At 46.2% G+C, this 23,085-nt stretch overlaps 3 protein-coding genes across 5 annotated transcripts in view; 1 reads left to right on the forward strand and 2 right to left on the reverse strand.

The window, feature by feature from the left end:
* LOC127616755 (uncharacterized) overlaps window positions 1–23,085 on the reverse strand; it is a 187,168-nt gene that overhangs the window by 53,771 nt on the left and 110,312 nt on the right. The window lies entirely within an intron of this gene.
* LOC127587603 (uncharacterized) overlaps window positions 1–23,085 on the reverse strand; it is a 98,907-nt gene that overhangs the window by 43,676 nt on the left and 32,146 nt on the right. The gene's annotated exons all lie outside the window — the stretch shown is intronic.
* The window catches only part of LOC127616676 (cadherin-12-like), a 63,489-nt gene that overhangs the window by 29,655 nt on the left and 10,749 nt on the right, over window positions 1–23,085 (forward strand). For 2 of the 3 annotated variants that reach the window (XM_052088424.1, XM_052088425.1), the window contains exons 8-11: window positions 76–212; window positions 901–1,022; window positions 17,964–18,078; window positions 22,330–22,581. In XM_052088424.1, the coding sequence (XP_051944384.1) occupies window positions 76–212; window positions 901–1,022; window positions 17,964–18,078; window positions 22,330–22,581 (626 nt within the window). Of the gene's footprint in view, window positions 1–75; window positions 213–900; window positions 1,023–17,963; window positions 18,079–22,329; window positions 22,582–22,662; window positions 22,741–23,085 lie in introns of all 3 variants that reach the window. The other variant, XM_052088426.1, reaches the window with a different exon arrangement.

Below are 23,085 nucleotides of genomic sequence, written 5' to 3' on the forward strand. Positions count from 1 at the left end.
TTTACCGTGTGTGAGCCAAGAATAGATCTTTCCCTCACATAAGTTTCCCCTGACATTTTGGTCTGATTTATGCAGATATTCACTTGAATGGCAGAAAGAGTATGACAGCTATTTTGATATTGATAGCATTGATGGCACCATTTCCTTGAATGAATACCTGGACAGAGAGGAAGTATTTCAGCACAACATCACTGTGGTAGCAAACAAAGTCTGTAAGTAGTCATTATTATGCATCTGTGTCTGTATCTGTATTTTTGTATTTTTATATTTTGTATTGCATTCTGTACCGTGTACAGTTCTTTTTTTTCTCTTAAACATTTTATGCATGTTATAATTTTTCTTTACCCCCCAACCCCCCTCAAATTTTGCTGCTGGTGATTGCAAATTTCTCCCTTGTGAGACCAATAAAGGTTTTCTTATCTTATTAGGTAGAACCGCAACACATTACATACCGCAATCTTTGTTTGCGTAAACAAACAACCCCTTGGTGCTGTCCAGTTATGTTTTTATTTATGTATTCTCCTAGCTAGAACATGCTCCTGTAGATTTATGGAAACATGGGGGTTTAAAGAATAAATAAATTTACTTGGTGAATTTCAACACATTTTTTTAAATCTTGCCTTCAACTATGCGGCAGCTATTGCACATTTCTGCTACAAAGGGTTTACATTAAATTGATAGGGGCATTAAGTGGAACAATATGAACTTTCTCACTTCATTCGTATTCCAAACTGTAAGCTACTGTGTTACTAGCTCTGCATGTTTTTGAATGTTTATGTGTGACAGAACTACTTCTATTGCAGCATCCATGATCATTCTGAATGTATTTACTGTTATGATAGGGATTGTGAACAGCCATAATCATGTGTGTACTCATGGCTTTATGTTGACTATTTTCAGTAAACACCTTGCTGTCCACCAAAGTGATAGTGATGGTCAATGTCCTAGATGTGAACGAGTTCCCTCCTAAACTGGTGTTTCCATCAACTACATTTGTCTGCGAAACTTCCAAAGCTGGACAGGTAAAGTGACAAGAATACTGAGTTTTGGTGTGAGTCATAGTAAAAATGTGTTGGGTTCAAATCATTCATATTCAGCTCTGCCAAGAAATAGAGGCCTCCACAAACAGTTGATTTAGTATATCATGAAATGGTGGAAGAGTTAGTTGGCAAAGTAGTTTGTGTGTACAGCATTTTTGTGTGTGACAGCCAGCACTTTGCAACGCAGTGCTCACTGGAGAGACGAACACCTGCATTTTTTGGTTGTTCCCCTCACCTACATCCTGTGTTTTTTTTTTTTTTTACTTTTCACTTTTTGGAGAATATTTTTACTTTTTGTAAGCAGTGAATCGTCAGTTGTTACCATTTTCAGCCACATCACTGCTCGGACACCGACAGGGTCCTTGGCTGCTCTTCTGCTCACACTGTTTTCGTTCATCGGGCCAATAAACTTAAGTATGACTTTGTGTTCCCCTTGCAGCAGTTCCATCTTTCCCACTGCTAAAGGGATGTTTTTATCAGCTACAGCAGAATAATGTGGCAACCATAGACACGAAGGACACAACAGATAGCGTGGGTTGTAGCCGACGAATTTCCACAGTTACTATTAGCCCTAAACGGCTTGCTAATTGTGATGAGCCTGTTAAGACACACACTAGCCACATTCCACCTTGGTCTACTGCCTCTTGCATGTTATAAGATAAGATATCCTTTATTTGTCCCACACTGGGGAAATTTACAGCCTCCAGCAGCAAGAATGTGGGTAGAAAGAAGAAAGAAGAAAAAACAAACAAACACTGTTCAATTAAGTGCAATATAAATACAAAATGGATAAATCACTGTGCTATTTACAATTATTTTTCACATCACACACGTCACATCATTTAATTATTATTATTATTATTGTTGTTATTTTTACTCAGCAGCCTGACAGCAGTCGGTAGGAACGAGCGTTGGTATCTCTCCTTCTTAGAGCGCAGGTGTAAGTCTCTGGCTGAAGGAGCTACCAAGTGCTGTCAGGGTGAGCTGGAGCGGGTGGGAGGGACTGGCCATCATAACTTTTAGCTTAGTTAGCATCCTTCTGTTGTCCACCTCCTCCAGATTGTCAAGGGAGCAGCCCAGGACAGAACTGACCTTCCTGACCAGTCGCTCCAGTCTCTTTCTGTCCCAGGTCGAGATGCTGCCTGACCAGCAGACAATGCCATAATGGCTGGCCGAGGCCACCACCGAGTCATAGAAAGTCTTAAGGAGCGACCCCTGAACCCCAAAAGACCTCAGTTTCCTGAGTAGGAAGAGTCGACTCTGTTCTTTCCTAATCAGGATGTCCGTGTTTGTAGACCAGTCCAGTTTGTTGTTCAGAAGAACACCTCAGTATTTGTAGGAGGTCACCCTCTCTATATCCATACCCTGGATGTTCATCGGTGCTGGTGAGGACTGTTTCCTGCAGAAATCCACAACCAACTCCTTAGTTTTCTGAGGGTTGATCTGGAGGAGATTCTGCTGGCACCAGTCCACAAAGTCCTTCGTCAGTCCCCTGTACTCCCGATCGTCCCCCTCTGTAATGAGGCCAACAATCGCAGAGTCATCGGAGAACTTAAGTTTAAGTTTAAGAAAACCTTTATTAGTCTCGCAATGGAGAAATTCCAGATTCACAGCAGCAAAGTATGAGAGGAAGAAGTAGAACAACAAAAAAATAGGAGCTGCTGGAAAGGCAGCCACTCTCGCGGCGCCATTATGAAGTCAAAATAACAAAAATAACACAAGACAACACATAGGACAGAGACAGTCGTGCAATCTTCACCACTTTTCTGCATACACTTGTTGTCTGAAGCAGTGCACTTCTGAAGGTGGCTGGTTGGAGTGGCGTGTCTGAAGTCCGAGGTGTAGAGGATGAACAGGAATGGAGCCAGAACAGTCCCCTGCGGCGCTCCAGTGCCGCAGAGAAGCCGGTCCGACTCACAGCTCTGCAACCTCACGTACTGCGGCCGATTTGTGAGGTAGTCAATGATCCATGCTGTGAGATGGTAGTCTACACCAGCATTCTGCAGTTTGCCTCCCAGTAAGTTGGGCTGGATGGTGTTGAAGGCACTGGAGAAATCAAAGAACATGATTCAGCCTTCTCCAAGTGTGACAGCACTGAGTGGAGGAGGTAGATATTGGCGTCTTCCATGCCGATGCCAGGCTGATAGGCAAACTGCAGCGGGTCCAGTGCCGGGCTCACCAGCGGTCAAAGGTGGGCGAGGACAAGTCTCTCCAGCGTTTTCATCAGGTGAGACCTCAGCGCCACCGGTCTGTAGCTGTTCAGCTCCTTAGGGTGGGGGGGTTTTGGGTACTGGGACCAGGCACGAAGTTTTCCACAGCTGTGGAGCTCTACCCAGCTTCAGGCTCAGGTTGAACATGTGCTGGACAATGTCACACAGCTGGTCAGAGCAGGTCCTGAGGAGCCGGGAACTGATCTTGTCTGGACCCGCTGCCTTCCTCACATTCATCTTCCTCAGTTGGTTCCTCACCTGCTCTGTTGTGACGGACAGGCAGGAACCAGGTGACAGACTGGGTTGTTGGGAGCTGGTCGAAAGAGGAGGGGGAGGAGAAGTCCTCAGAGTGGTTGCAGTTGGTGGTTGGGGGAAGGGACAGACGACTGGTCAAAACGAAACAAAACGAACAAACTTCAGCTCCTCTCTGTTTCTCGACATAAAAGCTCCCTTCTTCTCCTTCAGGAGGGCCTTTATGTCGGGATTAATCCATGGTTTGTTGTTGGAAAAACACCGCACAGTTTTGGTGGGTACGGTGTTCTCCTCACAGAAGTTTATGTAGTCCGTGATGGAGAGTGGAGTGCATCAATGTCCTCCCCATGAACCTCGCTGAAGAGTCCCCACCTGGTTGTGTCGAAGCAGTCCCGCAGAGCATCTTCAGCTTCCGTGGACCATATCCTGACCATTCTGGTCACAGTTGGCTGTCTGTGCGCCAGGGGTTTGTACACAGGCTCGAGAAATACTAAGTTGTGGTCTGCTCTTCCACGAGGGGGGAAGGGGAAGGTTTTATATGCCTCCTTGGTATTGGCATATACAAGTCCAAAATTTTATTGTCTCTAGTGGCACAGGTTACATATTGCGTGAAGGTTGAAAGGGAGGACGACAGAGAGACATGGTTGAAGTCCCCAGAGATGATCAGCAGGGCATTGGGGGACTGTGTTTGCAGCCTGTTCACGACAGTCATCAGGGCACCCCATGCTGCATCACCATTAGCCGACGGGGGGATGTACACTGTCACAGCTATGACGTGTGAGAATTCCCTTGGGAGATAATGGGGCCTGGGGCTAAAGTGATATGCCCCGAATTGCACCATTTGTCGTTCATAAAAACAGCCAGTCCCCCAGCTTTTCTCTTTCCACTCCATTCATTCCTGTCCGCACGTATGAGTTGGAAGCCTTCCAACTTGGCATGTGTGTCCGGAGTGATCGCTGTTAGCCACGACTCCCTTTGATGTTGCGTTAGCGCCGCCAGCTCATCCATCTTGTTAGGTAGCGATCTTCGATTCCCCAAGATGACGGACGGGAGGACCTGTCTGCACCTTCTCCTCCTTGTGCAGCGGTCCTTCCCGGCTCGACACCCTCGTTTCCTCCTCTTCAACTCGCGTGGGATATCCGGTTTGTCACCGGCCAGTAGCCCGCTGTTAGCCCGTCATGCTAACAGCTGGTTCTTACTGTAAACAATGGAGTTGCGTGTGCTATCAGGATCTCCGTTCACAGGATATGTAAAAAGATAAAAGCAAATAAAGGAGATGAGCAGAAATGAAGCTGCCCCTATCTCTCCCCCCCGTAGGTTTGGGGTACAAAACCACACAAAACAAAACGGGAAGAAGAAATAAATAAAGTAAAAGGACGAAAAGAAACTCAAACAGGGATATGCACTGCTGGAGAGGCAGACACTCAGGGGGCGCCATCATTTTAAAAGAAAGTTAAATATAAATTCATTCATTCATCTTCCGAGCCGCTTGATCCTCACTAGGGTCTCGGGGGTGCTGGAGCCTATCCCAGCTGTCTCCGGGCAGTAGGCGGGGGACACCCTGAATCGGTTGCCAGCCAATCGCAGGGCACACAGAAACGAACAACCATTCGCACTCACACTCACACCTAGGGACAATTTAGAGTGTTCAATCAGCCTGCTACGCATGATTTTGGAAGGTGGGAGGAAACCGCAGCACCCGGAGAAAACTCACGCAGGCCTGGGGAGAACATGCAAACTCCACACAGGGAGGCCGGAGATGGAATCGAACCCGGTACCTCTGCACTGTGAAGCCGACGTGCTAACCACTGGACTACCGGGATGCCCCGTTAAATATAAATATAATTTTTTATTTTAAAATAAAAAATATATTTTATTTTTTAAATATTTATTTTGTGAAAATGAGACTGATAGGGACATGTTGGGAAAAATATATTCCCAACATGTACAAAGACACACAAATGGTTGTTTGTTTGTTTTTTCTCCTCGACACTCCTCGGATCTACTTGGGACCTGTCTTAGATCTACCGGTAGATCGGGATCGACGTAATGGGCACGCCTGATTTAGATCCTTGAGGGACTTTGGGCTAATCTCATCCATCCCCCGGGCTGCGCCACAGAGGACCTTTTTTAAGTGAGAGGCCACATGAGAGTCCCCAGACTCTGCTTCCTCTAAGTAGATGTGTTGGTGGAGTTGAGGAGGTCTTTGAAGTATTCTGCTCACCGACTCATAATGTCCTGAGTCGAGGACAGCAGCGCCCCCTCCTGAGACGTCGGATGGCGGACCAGAATTTCCTTGAAGCCGTCCGGAAGTTGGCTTCTATGGCCTCACCAAACTCTTTACACCAAGACATCAGTAAAAGGCTAACAGCACAAGCTACTAAAATATCGTCATGTGTCAGATCCACCAGCTCCGGCCTCCCTGTGTGGAGTTTGCATGTTCTCCCCGGGGCCTGCGTGGGTTTTCTCCGGGTGCTCCGGTTTCCTCCCACATTCCAAAAATATGCATGGCAGGCTGATTGAACACTCTAAATTGTCCCTAGGTGTGAGTGTGAGCGTGGATGGTTGTTCGTCTATGTGTGCCCTGCGATTGGCTGGCAACCGATTCAGGGTGTCCCCTGCCTACTGCCCGGAGACGGCTGGGATGGGCTCCAGCACCCCCCGCGACCCTAGTGAGGATCAAGCGGTACGGAAGATGAATGAATGAATGAAATTTCAGATCCAAGGACTCGAGGATGAGGAAATCTGAGATTACAAATGCTAGCTATATTCGTTTTTGTAATCTCGCCCCAAAAAAATGAGGAGGCATTGACTAATTTTCTCTGGCATCTTGCCTGCTCGAGGCAATGTTGAGAGGTTGAGCAGATTAATCTTGTTTAACACGTTTCTGACTAGATTTTGTGTCGAGCAGAGACTGCCCTTTAGTCTCCTCAGGCTTAGTAGATCAATGCCCTTTTTCTGGGCTGACCCGACCTGCTGAGGTTGAGCAGCCTTCACTCTAACTGGAAAGGCGCAAACACTCTTTCGAGAAATGTAGATTATTGTTTGAACCTTCCATGACAATCCACATCAGAGCAATCCGGGTTACAGGTAATAAGCAAGCCTGAATAAACGGGTGTGGAGTCTGTAATGTTAGAGCCAACTCACGCCAAGTTAGTCTTTTAAAAGTAAATTGGTGTATTGGATTGGATATACTGATTAACCCAGAAAGTCTCTGGTTTCAAATCTCCTGTTTATTGCAAAAGTCTCGAAAAAGTCATAGCGTAGCAGCTCGCTGATTACATAGCCGTTAACAACTGATTTGAATTTCTTCAGTCAGGATTTAGGACCGACCACTTGAATGAGACAGCCTTTGCCAAAGTGACTAATGATCTTTTCCCTAGCCATGGACCCCATCAAGGTTGTTACTTGATCTTTGCGCTGCATTTGTCATGTTCCATGGAGAGTCCCGCAGCGAATGGTCCATGGCCCTCTATTTGGTCCTCTACATTACCATCTCCATGCTTCCGTGATACGATACGGGAATATAACAGTTTTCATTCTTATGCTGATTATACTAAATTTTATATGCGGTTAGAAATAACAAATCCGTGCTGTCATCTAGAGTTGTGCCTTGCTGAGATTAAACCAGGTGTGTTCCACCAGTCGACCGCGAGATGGTTCTATAGGATTTTATTTTAAGGCTTCAGTGCTCCGGAATGCCCTACCCACAGAAATTAGAGCCACTACATCAGTAGAAATGTCTAAAACCCAATCTAAGACTTATTTGTATATCTTACATTTAGTTTGACTACATTTTTGTCACGTTTTGCATGATGGTAGTTGTTGGGAGGACCCCAAAAAGCAGGGAGGAGCAGGTTGGATTGAGCAAAATGTATTTAACAAAAAACAAAAATACACACAGGAGAACAATGAAAAACACTAAATTGAAGTATTCAAACAAATGCCTGGAGATTACAAGGAACCAAAGTAACAAACAAAACTATGACAGGAAACAAAACATGACAGGAGCACGTGTTTACTCACATACTGACACAACTCATAATGACTCAACAAAGAACTCAGGGAACTAAATACAAGCAAAGTGATGAGACAATGAGAAACACCTGGACAAGACACAAAGGGTTGCGGGAGCTGATTGGTTCAACACAAGGGACAGGTGGGGACAAAAAGAGCACATGTGGAAACAAAACGTAAATAGACAGAAACCTAACAATTTTGGTCTGCTTGATTGCTGTTTCTTCTGGTTGTCCTTTCCCCACCTCCTCCGGCTTGGAGAGGGGGGTTAGGTGACGATGACCCAATTGGATGTTGCTGTATGGATTTTTCTCCCACTGATCTGGACAAGATTTGCACAATTAATCATTCACATTATTCTAACATTGCTTATCACCATATTGTGTGAAATATTGCCCATTCTGCATCCATTATTTGATATTTAATTGATTTATTTATATATTAATTAGAGCTGTCAAACTATTAAAATATTTAATTAAAAATGCAACTGTCATAATTAACTCAAATGAACAAAAAAATTAATCGTGATTACTCACATATTTTTTATCATTTCTGAATTTCCTTTTACATTTTTTGTCCTATTTTTCCCCATTTTAATGCTCTCATCAACTTGGAATCATGAATCAGTTTTCTATGTGCCAAATGCAAATATTTACTGAAATAACAATTTCAATTTTCAATTTTACATGGAGGGCGGCCCGGTAGTCCAGTGGTTAGCACGTCGGCTTCACAGTGCAGAGGTACCGGGTTCGATTCCAGCTGCGGCCTCCCTGTGTGGAGTTTGCATGTTCTCCCCGGGCCTGCGTGGGTTTTCTCCGGGTGCTCCGGTTTCCTCCCACATTCCAAAAACATGCGTGGCAGGCTGATTGAACACTCTAAATTGTCCCTAGGTGTGAGTGTGAGCGTGGATGGTTGTTCGTCTCTGTGTGCCCTGTGATTGGCTGGCAACCGATTCAGGGTGTGCCCCGCCTACTGCCCGGAGACAGCTGGGATAGGCTCCAGCACACCCCCGCGACCCTAGTGAGGATCAAGCGGTTCGGAAGATGAATGAATGAATGAATTTTACATGAACATTTTTCACTTGGAGCAGTTGTTCACACATAATCTCTCACACAATATGACTGTCCATCAACAACAGTGAAAAAAAATATTGTGTCACACAACAGCTGCTTTAACAGCTTTTTTAATGAAATCAAAACAGAGCAATATAACATTATAAAGTGCACATGTAGCCACCCTAGGTGCAGCTACTAGTGGCACCCTTCTATTAAGTCAGTCAATTTATAAATCTATTTGAGTTAGGGTGCACTACTTAAGGTCACAGTGAGATTGGCCAGCAGCAGACTCTAGTTAGAGTCAAGGAGAAACCTCCAACAGGAAGAAGACACACTGACTGAGGTTTTTATAAAAATATATATTGAGTGAATATTTACAATAGGAGATGGGAAACTGCAACAGACTGCATAAAGAATAACAAGGAAAAAACATACAGTGAGCTAAATTGTAATCAGTTCTTATCAATTGTTGTTTTGGTATCAGATCTGACCCATAAAAAAATGACTGAGATCTCAGATTTAACAAAACAAAGGGGAAATCCTTTCAACTGTCCTACCACCCTCCAGGGGACGGTGGCTTTGAAGTCCAAGATGCCCTTCACCAGCGTCCCACGTAGCATCCGATCTCCAGACTAATAGTCCAACCTTTTGATGGGCTATGAGTCCAAAAAAACAGCCTGCACAAAGTGTGCAAGGCATTCACTAAACGTGGCAATAATCGGCTATGGAAAATAACGATTTTCAAAAATTGGCTCGAACGAAGGCCACAGCGCTATTTGCCGTGAGCACGTTAGCTTAGCTCAATGCTAATACACTTCCTATGGAGCACACGTGTCGGCACAATGATCTATCCCTTTTTCTTTCTTTTATAACGGCACAGTTGTATCTTATATCAACAGAACATCAATCTCCATTTTCACCAACTTCATTCCTGACAGTTTTTTTTTATGTTATAATCGAATGCTAGAAATGCTAATCGGACATATTCAACAGAAAACACTCACCAGGAACGTTATCTCTTCTAAACCCTTCTTTTCACTTGGAAAGAAAAAAAATTGCCACAGGATTTAACCTTACTATATTGTACAGGTAGAGGATCAAGGACAAGTTTTCTTTTATCGTTCTTCGTTTCGACCCGCCTGGGAAAGTGCGAGAATGTTCTGTCTCTCTCGCTAACGGGTCCTCGCTCCCCTTACTATATTGTACAGGTAGAGGATCAAGGACAAGTTTTCTTTTATCGTTCTTCGTTTCGACCCGCCTGGGAAAGTGCAAGAATGTTCTGTCTCTCTCGCTAACGGCTCCTCGCTTCAAGCGCTGCGGTGCGTTCATTGTCCCTCGGAAAGAGCAGTATCACAAACGAATATCATCCTACAGAAAGTAACAATAAAATAACAGTCTTATCAAGGCTGGATTACACACATCTAAGGTAAACTAGTACTCAGCCTATAGTGGATTTAAACCATGCTTGCATACTTCGTTTTTCTCAAGTTTGCTTTGAACACAGCAGTCTGTTTCTGTATCTTTGTTGGAGAATAACGAGACCCCGGACACCAGTGTTGTATTCAAAACTGCCGGCCGTACAAACAAGCGCAAACACTTCCCCCGTGCTGCTGGGGCAAACCACTCTGAAATAGGGGGGTTTAACTCTGCCTAACAAAGTCAGGCAATGTTGATTATGTTGGTCCTTCTTGGGCGGAAGTCTCTCTACGGTTTTTGTGTCTACCTCATTTCGATGACTACACTTGGTTCGATGACAACACTGGAGACGTTTTATTTTCGCTAGGTCGCTACCACTGCACCGCTGAACTTTCGTTGTCATGTCACCGCCTCTGCGCACCATCACTGTCAGACGAACACAGAGAAGCTCCACCCGCTCTATTTATATGGACACGGAACGCTGTAACCTTCCACACAAAATAGTTCCAAACAAGTAACAATCGCGTCAGTGGCATACATCGTATACCTGTATGATACACAGAGAGAGAAGAACAGGTAACTTTGGTCTTGTCAGTGGAGCAATCTGGCAACTTTTTAAAAGTAAACTTTCCATTCATAAACTCTTTAAGTATCCGTTTTCGGTGTCTCGCGCTGCCATGGCTGGCAAAACAGACATGGGCGTGGACTTCTGCAGTGCGCTTGTTTTGTTTCTGGTGTATTTATAGAGCACCGTAACATCCGCTTGTGACATGTGCCGCGTTAATCTCGCAAGAAAAAATTTAATCCCTTTAAAATTCATTTAAATTAATGCCAATATAAACGCGATAAACTGACAGCTCTAATATTAATACATAAACATTGGGTTGGACTAGATACGTTTTTTACTTTTACGTTTAAACCGCTAGCAAAAGACTTCTTAAGACTTATCGACTCTTTTAATTTTGTGCTGTATGTGACCAGCCCGACATGAACAAGGACATATTTTAGACCTTGTCCTTGCTCATGGTCTACCGGTGTCAAATCTGGAAGTCCTTGAAAATGGGATTTCTGATCACATGGCAGTTTTATTTGACGCTGTCTTATTGCATACTGCTGTGAAATCTGGCGCTCCTAGTTGTAAACGACGAATTTTTAACCCTCGCACTGCTAGTCGGTTCTCTGATGCCTTTAATAACCTTTGCGTACCCTCGTCTAACACAGAGGAACTCACCTCTTGGTTCGACTCGTCATGCCGTGCCATCCTGGATTTGGTGGCTCCTTCAAAAACTGTGCTCCCAAAACCTAAACCCGAGCCATGGTTTAACGACATTACCCGCGCAGCTAGGCAGGGGTGTCGCAAAGCTGAACGCAAGTGGAAATAAGACAAATTGCATGTCTCTTATCAAATTTGGAAAGACTGCTGCCGTAACTACCAGCTCACAGTAAAAGAGGCCAAAAGAGAATATCTGTCGGACCTTATTCTAGCTAACCGTCACAACCCACGCGCACTATTAGTAACGATAGATTCTGTACTCAAACCCCCTCTGTGTCACATTTCGGTTTTTCGGTCTGGCCAGCAGGTGGCAGGAGGGGTCTCTCTAGCACACCTGCTGGCAATCATTAATCAATAGAGACACTATTTGAGGACTCCTACGTTCTACACCTGTTGTGGGAGTATTGTTTATGGCATTGCTTACCTCGTTGCTCATTGACTAGTGGCTTTTGACCTCGTCGTGTTTTCGCGTGTAGTCTCGGTACCAAGTTTGTGTGTAAGTACCATTTTGTTTTGATGATCTGGCTTTTCTTGCGTGTACAAAGTGTTACATAGTTTTTCGTTTGTAGTTTGTGGCTTTACTTTCCTTTTCTTGCTCTTTTGTGCAAGCTCCTTTTGTTAGTCGTTTTTGATTTACCTCCTGGTCCTCATTGTGGACCAGCGCTTTATGTTCTCGCTTATTTTCGATTCGATTTGGACATTAAATTGTCTTTACATCGTAGACCTTGTTTTTGTCTACGTTTTTTGGATCCCCCTCCCTAACTCGGTTTACCCGAGTTCGTAACACTCTGCCTACTTGCTCGGATTCTTCACCCGATGTGCAACTGATTCCTTCAGTTTTTCATTGATAAGGTCTCTACAGCTAGGACTCCGCTCTCAAATACCGCATCTGACCCCTCTGTCCATGTTTCATGTTCATCCATCCATCCATCCATCATCTACCGCTTATCCGGGACCGGGTCGCAGGGGCAACAGCTTTAGCAGGGAAGCCCAGACGTCCCTCTCCCTAGCTACTACGTCCAGCTCTCCCCGGGGGACCCCGAGTCGTTCCCAGGCAAGCTGGGTGACATAGTCTCTCCAGCGTGTCCTGGGTCTTCCTCGGGGTCTCCTCCTGGTGGGGCATGACCGGAACACCTCACCGGGGAGGCGCTCAGGAGGCAACCGAATCAGATGCCCAAGCCATCTGGCTCCTCTCGATGTGGAGGAGAAGCGGCTCGACTCTGAGCCCCTCGCGGATGACCGAGCTTCTCACCTTATCTCTAAGGGACAGCCCAGAGAAAACTGCGGAGAAAACTCATTTCGGCCACTTGTAACCAGGATCTCGTTCTTTCGGTCACGACCCATAGCTCGTGACCATAGATGAGGGTTGGAGCGCAGATCGACCGGTAAATTGAGAGCTTCGCCCTTTGGCTCAGCTCCTTCTTCACCACGACAGACCGATACAATGTCCGCATCACAGCAGACGCTGCACCAATCCGCCTGTCGATCTCCCGCTCCCTGCTGCCCCCGCTCGTGAACAAGACCCCAAGATACTTAAACTCCTCCACTTGGGGCAAGATCTCCCCCCCCCCCCCCCGACCCGGAGGGGGCACTCCACCCTTTTCCGACTGAGGACCATGGTTTCAGATTTGGAGGTGCTGATCTTCATCCCAACCGCTTCACACTCGGCTGCGAAACGCTTCAGTGAGAGTTGGAGAGCCCTGTTTGAAGGAGCCAACAGCACCACATCATCTGCAAAAAGCAGGGATGCAATACTGAGGCCCCCAAAACGGACCCCCTCAACCCTTTGGCTGCGCCTAGAAATTCTGTCCATAAAGGTTATGAACAGAATCGGCGACAAAGGGCAGCCTTGGCGGAGTACTACCCCCACTGGAAACGATTCCGACTTACTGCCGGCAATGCGAACCAAACTCTGGCATCGGTGGTATAGTGACCGAACAGCCCATATCAGGGGGTTCGGTACCCCATACCCTCGAAGCAGCCACCAAAAAACTCCCCAAGGGACACGGTCAAACGCCTTCTCCAAGGCAACAAAACACATGTTGACTGGTTGGGCGAATTCCCACATACCCTCGAGGACCCTGCTAAGGGTGTAGAGCTGGTCCACGGTTCCACAGTCGGGACGAAAACCACACGGCTCCTCCTCAATCTGAGGCTCGACTTCCTGACGGACCCTCCTCTCCAGCACCCCTGAATAGACCTTACCAGGGAGGCTGAGGAGTGTGATCCCTCTGAAGTTGGAACACACCCTCCGGTCCCCCTTTTTAAAAAGAGGGACCGGCCACAGAGATAGGAGAGCTCACCTCAGAGTCCCCGGGCTGTGCTTCCTCCAAAGAAGACGTGTTGGTGGAGTTGAGGAAGTCTTTGAAGTACTCTGCCCACCGGTTCACAACGTCCCGAGTCGAAGTCAGCAGCGCCCCATCCCCACTGTACACAGTGTTAGTGGTGCACTGCTTCCCCCTCCTGAGACGTCGTATGGTGGACCAGAATTTCCTCAAAGCCGTCCGGAAGTCGGCTTCCATGGCCTCACCAAACTCTTCCCAGACTCGGGTTTTTGCCTCGGCGACCACCGAAGCCGCGTTCCGCTTGGCCAGTCGATACCCGTCAGCTGGTGTTCCATGTTCAACTGTACTAAATTCTTTTGAAACTGTGTCCTTGTCGCTTTTGGAGGATGTAGTTCGCCAGACGAAGCCATCTGGCTCCCCTTGAGTCTGTCTTCCCCCGCACTTCTTTCAGGAGGTTCTCCCGAGTGTTGGCGCATTGGTCTTGGATATCATCAACAGCAGCCTCTCTTCTGGTGTAGTTCCCCAACAGTTTAAACATGCTGTGGGCCAACGCTTAATCAAGAAACCTGGTCTTGATCCAGATGTGCTGTCAAGTTTCAGGCCCATTTCCAAACTGCCTTTCATTTCCAAAATTCTGGAAAAGGTGGTGCACATGCAGTTGAAACTTTTCTTGGATGAACACATCTTGGAGGTCTTCCAGTCAGGTTTCAAGACGATGCATAGCACGGATGCATAGCCCTGTTACGCCTTTCTAATGACATCCTCCTGGCAAATGACTCTGGAGACCACGTGTGTCTAGTTTTATTGGACTTAACTGCAGCATTTGATACAGTGGATCACAGTATTCTGCTGACTAGTTTGCAGCACTTGGTGGGCATTGGTGCCACTGCTCTTGAGTGGTTTAGGTCCTATCTAGCTGACAGAACCTTTTGTGTCTGCCTTGGCTGCTCTGAGTCACGCACTGCTCCCCTGTCATGTGGTGTTCCACAGGGCTCAATTCTGGGGCCTCTGCTGTTTTCGCTGTATCTACTCCCATTGGGTTCTATCTTAAGGAAACATGGTATTTCCTTCCACTGCTATGCAGATGACTGCCAGATCTATGTCCCACTGAACAAGAAAGACGCCTTCTCATTAAGGCCACTCCTATCCTGTCTGGAAGAAATCAAAACCTGGATGGCACAAAATTTCTTGAAATTCAACGAAAAGAAGACAGAGGTGATATTGTTTGGTCCCAGTGGCCCTTGTACATTCCATCCTGTAGACCTGGGCCATCTGTTCTCAAACTTGGGTCTTAAACTGGACAGTGATTACAAACTTGACCGGCAAATTGGTCCCGTTGTTAAATCCGTCTTCTTTCACCTTAGACAGCTGGCCAAAATAAAACCTCTCCTCTCACACGAACACCTTGAGACAGTAATTCATGCCTTTGTCACATCCCGGCTCGATTACTGCAATGCCCTTTACTTTGGAGTCAGCCAGTCCTCCATTAAGCGCCTTCAGCTGGTCCAGAATGCCACTGCTCGCCTCTTGACTGGTACTCGTAAGAGGGAGCACATAACTCCTACTCTGACATCCCTTCACTGGCTCCCCTTTCATTTTAGAGTTATTTTCATGATCCTCCTCTTTGTTTTCAAATCTCTGAATAATCTTGCGCCACCTTACCTCTCTGAGCTCATCCACACCTAAACACCTGCCCGCCTCAGCTCTGTGGACCAGACATTATTAGAAGTACCAAGAACTAAACGGAGGCTCAGAGGGGATCGCACCTTTTTTGTTGCTGGTTCCTCTATCTGGAATGACCTACCACTGAACATTCGGCAAGCCTCCTCGCTGCCCATCTTCAAAGCCCTCCTCAAAACTCACTTGTATTCTTTGGCATTCGACTCAGCATGACTTAGATTTGTTATTGATTTTACTGTTTGGTGCTTTCTACCACCTTTATTACCGATGTGTCTTACTGTTTATTGTGCATGTTAAATTGCTCCATGTATTGTATGCAGCGATGGCTGTTTGAAAGTGCTCTATAAATATTGTTGACTTGACTTGACTTGACTTCTTCCTCCCCCTTTGAATATATTGTGTGTATTTTCTCTTCCTTTTGACGATTTAACTTCCCTTTACTTTCTGTCATTGTATTACTGTATTTGTTTTTATGTTCACTAAACAATAAACAAACAAACAACAGACATTACAGCCTGGATATCCTGGAAGGGGGATTTTCCCATCTGTGGTTCGGAAACCACAGATTGGAACCTTTCCATTCTGGAGGTTTCTCTTTTTTTCGCCCAATATTCTTTTTGTTTTTCTTGTTTTTCCTTGTCCTCCTAGTATGGGCTTAAACTTAGGGGATTTAGTTAATATTTGTCAACTGCAGGTATGTGAAATCCTTTGAAACCTTTTTTGTGATTAAGGGTGATATAATTAAATTTGACTTGACTTGTATCAGGCGGCCCGGTAGTCCAGTGGTTAGCACGTCGGCTTCACAGTGCAGAGGTACCGGGTTCGATTCCAGCTCCGGCCTCCCTGTGTGGAGTTTGCATGTTCTCCCCGGGCCTGCGTGGGTTTTCTCCGGGTGCTCCGGTTTCCTCCCACATTCCAAAAATATGCATGGCAGGCTGATTGAACACTCTAAATTGTCCCTACTCCCTAGGTGTGAGTGTGAGCGTGTTCGTCTATGTGCGCCCTGCGATTGGCTGGCAACCGATTCAGGGTGTCCCCCGCCTACTGCCCGGAGACAGCTGGGATAGGCTCCAGCACCCCCCGCGACCTTAGTGAGGATCAAGCGGTACGGAAGATGAATGAATGAATGACTTGTATCAGTTCTAATATGTCTCGGGATCGTTGCTTTTTCCGGGTGTTCTGCTGTTAGTTGTGAGGGATCATATTCGTGTTACAAAATGTTGCGGTAAAGAAAAACACACAATGGACATGGAAATATACAAATAAAAATTAACACAAATTTTATTTACTTGGGTAAAAATGATATTGGCAGCCTTGAATTTAATATGAGGCTGAACAATGTTTTGAGGCAATCAATGCGATCAAATAATTTCTGTAACTCACAATGTCACATTTCTCCAGAATGCCTGAATATTTGGCGCATATCCCTCGATTTGTTTTTATTCCATAAAATACAGAGAAATAATGTAGACATTTCAAATACAAATATTATCGCATGGATAATTTATTTTAAGAAAGTAAAAAAATGTATACCAATATCATAAGAGATCCTTTATTTCTTTTCATATTCAACCATCTCAAATGGATGGATGGGTGGATATGCAGTGGATATAGTTTATATACCCATGCTAGGTGTCTCTTTGTTTATAAAAATGAGATCTCTCTAAATCATAGGTCTCAAACTCCAATTCTCAAGGACTGCTTTTCTGCATGTTTCCATCTCTTCCTGCTGCAAACCCTTGATTCAAATGATCAGCTCAGGAGCAAGCTCTCCAGGAACCTGATAACGGTCCTGATCCCTAGAATCAAGTGTGCTGGACCAGAGTGCGATGGAAAATATGCAGGAAAGCAGCGCTTGAGGCCTGGAGTTTGAGATCCCTGTTATAAATCATTCCAAAACCTTTTCCATTGTGACCATTAAATCTGCAGTCTGCCTTAACCCTCGTAGTGCACCGCCTGCGATAAATGTAAAATGATGTCTTTGAATCAAAGGCAAAGGCATTCAGAAAAACACGAGAGAGCTGAAACTTATGGAGGGGTTCTAAAATGGCCTAAATTTCATGACGTCACCGACTGATAATTCTCAGGCATTGCAGCAATAATAAAAAACGTTTTGATACCGTAATCTTCACAATTTACATATTTTGCACCATAGAGACCCATTATAATTCATATTTTTGAATGCATCGTAAACCTAATGTGTAAACATGCATTTCACGTGATTTTTACATCAATCGCTTTGTTTTTGCTTGGACAGACGTATGCATGCCACATTGTAGGGTTGAGGTCATTCCAATTGTGCAACTTTTAGGTGGCACCAGAGGATCGCAAATGAGTTTGCCTTTTTGCAGGAGGCTTCAAACCAATGCATTTTACATGAACACGTCCGGTCGGGATTGTTAGTAGGGCTTGGTTGGGACCTCTAGACACATTTTTTTTTTCCTTTTGCAAAAAAAGAAAGAATAAAAAATCCCAAAGAACTAATAAAAACTATATATGTATGGATAGCACAGATGCCTCTGAAAATTTTGAGTGTTTGAAAAAAAAAAGAATGTGTTTATAACACAAAATACATCATTACAAAAATTGTAAAATGCGTTTAAGGCCTTTTTAATTTGGAGCACACAAGGGTTAAGCCCACAGTCGGCGTGAATAGGCTCCATCTTGCCTCATGAACTGGTCTGAAAAGTTGCCTCAACCAATCGTCTGTTGTCTCTGTCATCTTCGATATACAGGTGATTCAGATGGTTAGTGCTGTCGACTTGGACCTTCCACCTATCACTCAAAGGTTTTTCTTCAAGACGCCTAAGAATATTCAGAACAGAAAGTTCACTGTTCGAGATTATGGAAGTAAGATGCAGAACAGCCTGTTCAACCTCATTGTGTGCAGTGATGACTTGCCTACTCAGTGATTCAAATATCCATCCATCCATTTTCAACATTGCTTATCCTGTTGGTTTAGACCGGACTGTCTAAACCAAGACAAGACATAGGAACGTCCCCGACCAACGAGTACGGATTGACCTACTCTTGAAGACGCGCACTGTGACATGGAACGTCCGAACGCTTCTTCGAATGGAGCTCCTTCACTGCTGTCAATGGAGCTCTCCCGCTACAAAATAACAATGTGTGAATCAAGATAGCAAGGCAGCGGCGAAATTACAGCAGGAGAACACTGCTTCTTATGGAATGGCCCTGAAATTCGGACGGGCCTCCATGGAGTTGCGCTGGCCATGTCCAAACATACATGCCAATCACTTATCAGCTGGATCCCAATTAACGATCGACTCCTGTCTGCACGGTTCCTCCACCGACATGGCAAGATGACAGTCATCGTTGCTTACGCCCCCACAGATGTCGCCGATGATACAGTGAAGGACACCTTCTTCGACCAACTCTATCAAGTCGTTAGCCAAACCCCACCACATGACATCCTCATCATCCTCACTGATGCCAATGCAACCTTCTCTTCCTCCTACAAAGAAGGACCATCTCAACCAACCCCCACACAACCCATTGGCACCACCTTTGTTGACAACACTACAAATGATAACGGCAAACATCTGCTTCTGCTCTGCCATTCAAATAACCTCTGCATCACCGACACATGGTTCCCCTGCAAGCAGATCCATCACTGGGCCTGGTATAGTCCTGATGGGAGAACCCGGAAGGCGATAGACCACATCATCATCTCCGCCGTTGGCGATCCTCAGTCACCAACTGCAGGGTCTTCAGAGGAGCACAGATGGGCAACACTGACCACCCAGCTACGACTTAAAATACGAGCTGACCCATCTATCAGGCCACAACCACACTTAATGTCTTCCAGACTCTGTGACCCCACCACTGCCTCTGCATATCGCCGCTCCATCACCAATGCCTTCACCGCCCTGGCAGATGATGACATCGCGGACTGGGAGACTTTCAAACTAAAGGTCAACCAGTCTGCCCAGGATGCATTAGGAAGATCAAGATCTCTTCCCAAACAACCATGGATCTCACAGCTGACCCTCGACATCATTGACTGCCGCCGTGCTGCTCGCCTGGGCGCTGATATCACAGAGTACTGAATGCGGCACGAAATGCAGCTATTGCAACTGACAGGGAGAGATACTGGGGAGAAGAGGCTGAACGCATGGAATCAGCAGCACAGCGCAATGACCTTAGACAGGTCTTTCAAATGCTGCGCCAAGCCCGTATTCTCATGAAGGATGCCAGTGGAAACCGCATCACCACTGAAATAGACTGCCTTGAACGTTGGAAAAAGCACTTCAGCAACCTCCTTCATCATCCTCCAGTTCCTACCGACCCCTGTATTGTTACTGCTGCCAACTCCACCCCAACCCCAACTGCAAAACTGACCCTACAATTGACGAGGTCAGAGCAGCAATAAAATCAGTAAAGTAATCACAAGGCCCCAGGAATCTGTGCCATCACTGCAGAGCTGCTCAAAGAAGGCGGTGACTCCATGGCCCAGTGGTTCACCCACATCGTTAACCATGTGTGGGTGGCAGAACAGCCACCCACAGACTGGACCCGAGGCATCAATCCTGCCATTCTGGAAGCGGAAAGGCGACAAGCAACTCTGCAACAACTACAGAGGCATCTCACTGCTCTCCATACCTGCAAAATTGTTCACCCGGATCCTCCTCACCTGTGCCCTTGCTGCCATTCGAAGCCATCACTGCCCCTAACAAGCTGGCTTTATGCCCAACCGGTCCACTATAGATCACATCTCCGCAGTTAGACTCATTTTGAGAAGGTCAGAGAGTTTCGGAAGGACCAACATCTCTTTTTAGCCTTCATAGAACTCAAAGCTGCCTTTGATACAGTTGACCACCTCTCCCTTTGGAACATTCTGAAATACCTTGGAGTGCTACCCAAAATAACCACATTGTTCGAGCGACTCTACAACAACTCAGAGAGCCGTGTTTGTGTGAATGGGAAGGACTCAGAGTGGTTCCCCATTAACAGCGGGGTCAGACAGGGCTGCGTGGCCGCTCCTGAACTATTTAACTGTGTCATTGACCAACTTATGATCCGAGTCCGGGAGCAAGTCTCGGGCGTGTCGTTCGGCAACTTCCACCTGACCGACCTTGAATACGCTGATGACACCACCCTGTTCAGCAACTCCCTCCAAGACCTCAGCAGTGCTCTCTCCATATACCAAACAGAAGCAGCAAAGCTGGGCCTCCAAGTAAGCTGGCAGAAAACCATCTTCCGAGCCGCTTGATCCTCACTAGGGTCGCAGGGGCTGCTGGAGCCTATCCCAGCTGTCTTCGGGCAGTAGGCGGGGACACCCCAAATCGGTTGCCAGCCCATTGCAGGGCACACAGAAACGAACAACCATTCGCACTCACACTCACACCTAGGGACAATTTAGAGTGTCCAATCAGCCTGCCACGCATTTCTTTGGAATGTGGGAGGAAACCGGAGCACCCGGAGAAAATTCACGCAGGCCCGGGGAGAACATGCAAACTCCACACAGGGAGGCCGGAGCTGGAATCGAACCCGGTACCTCTGCACTGTGAAGCCGACGAGCTAACCACTGGACTACCGGGCCGCCAGCAGAAAACCAAACTTATATATATCGGTGACGGACCCCACCCCTCCACCCTGGTCTTAGGCACAGACAAAGTGCAATTCGTCAATTCCACCATCTACCTGGGCTCCACTATTACTAGCAGCGGCGATCTCAAGTCAGAGATTGACCGCAGACGCGGCCGCGGCTATGCAATCACTGTGGTGGCCCCTCTGGCGCCACCACTCAGTGTCCCAAAAGACCAAGATGCGCATTTATAACTTCTGTTCTTCACATCCTCCTGTATGGTGCAGAATCCTGGCCTTTAAACAAGACCCTGGCCAAGAGGATCGACGGCTTTGACAGCAGGTCACTCAGAACCATCTTCAACACAGCTGGCACCTTCATGTTGCCAACTCAGACCTCCGAAAACATACTCTTCAGCCCCCTGCATCCCGACTGGCCGCTCAAAGGCACCATCGTGGGTTTGGAAATTTCCTCCGATTACCCCCAGAACACCCAACTCGTGCCATCTTCTCATTTGATCCAGCGACAGCCGGCTGGAAAAGGCCACGCGGCAGACCCCACACCAGATGGCTTGATGTCATCAGAGAGGATCTCAAAAACCAGGGCCTTACCCTGGAGAATGCAGTGGACATAGCTCATGACCGTGGTCATTGGCGGGCCCTGGTGAGGCTGATTGGCTCTCCGCACTGTGACGACCCAGCCGAATGAGACTGGGCCTCCGCATCGCAAGAGCATTTATTATTATTATTATGGCAAATACTGCATACAATTAATAGCAATGCCTCTTGGTGCGATCAGCTGATGGGAACTTGACAACGAAACCAGGACAAAAGTGGCCAGAGCACTACAGGCTCTGACATAATCAAGCAAGAGCAAGAAGAGCAGCAGCAAGCACAAAAGTCCACTTTCTTCTATAGATGTGAAAGCTGGACACTCTCTGTAGCCTCAGAAAGGAAGATTGAGGGTTTTGCAATGAAATGCTACCGTCATTTAATGATGGTTTCGTACACAACACATAGACCTACAAATCTATCAGAACTCACAACCACCTTTTCAAATTGTGAAAAGTGTGCAAAATTACCTGGAAAGGCCATGTAACAGAATTAGCACCAAGTTTTGCAGACACCATCCTTCAAGGATCTGTGGAAGGATAGCGAAGACAGGGATGCCCCAGAATAAATTGGAGGCAAAACAATAAAACATGCACAAAGAATGCCATTTTACCAACACTTGGACGCTGCCAAAGGCAAACAGAGGTGGAAGGACTTATTGTGCTGTATCTCATGTGCTAGACCCCTACGATCCTTTGTGTTATAGGAAAACTAGGCTAACTAAAAAAGACTAGATTGTGACATGGGCAGCACAGTCGACACGTGCTGAGCAATTATGCGTCACATTTGCACAGACTTGGCTGGCGAACCAAGGTGTACCTTGCCGCTCACCCAAAGTCAATTCTGATAAGAAAATGGATGGATTGGTTGTGACACAGGCACATTCCAATGTATATTTACAGTACTTGTATCGTGACTAACAACCACCAATTTGTTTTTCAGACAACACAGCTGGCATAGTGACGCGACGCTCTGGTCTCCAGCATGGGATACATGACATACATGTTTTCCCTGTTGTGGTTGAAGACAGTGATTACCCTGTTCGGAGCAGCACATCAACCCTCACTATCCGAGTATGCGTATGTGGGACAGAAGGCTTGCTGCGAACATGTTCTACGAAAGTGATCTTCCGGCCCATTGGTCTTAGCACTGGAACTGCAATGGCTAGTCTGCTGTGTGTATTTCTGTTAATTGGTAAGATGTTCTTTTATCAATATCAGTATGTATTTTACCTTTGTTGATGATGAATTGAATTTTATTGATGGTGAATCATAGGTGTTTGTGAACATCAAATTTACAGGAATTGTCAAGCACCCTGTTAGCTTGACAAATGAGCAAGCGCAACATATTCAGGTGCGTACATAAGAGTTTTATTGCGGCTGCTGATTGGGCTTTCTCTTACATAGCACCTAAGGCACTCAAAACGTTTTAAATCCGTTTCCTCATTCACCTATGAATAGTCTTGCATCAGGAGCAACTGTGGGTTCAGTATCTTCCTTAAGGAAGCTGATCCTAGAGATGCTTGGTTGTAAGAGCAACCATGGGAGCCATGAGATGCGTTACCCACCATGGAAAAGACAGCTGGAGGCTAAGATCAAGGTAGCTCGGAAAGATGTGAGTCAATTGACGGAGGCCCAGAGAGGTGTCATGAAAAGGCCCATACCTGAGAGTTAAATCCAGATGACGATACCTGAAGCA

Source organism: Hippocampus zosterae, chromosome 15, assembly GCF_025434085.1.
Source record: "Hippocampus zosterae strain Florida chromosome 15, ASM2543408v3, whole genome shotgun sequence".
NCBI classification, from domain to species: Eukaryota; Metazoa; Chordata; class Actinopteri; order Syngnathiformes; family Syngnathidae; genus Hippocampus; species Hippocampus zosterae.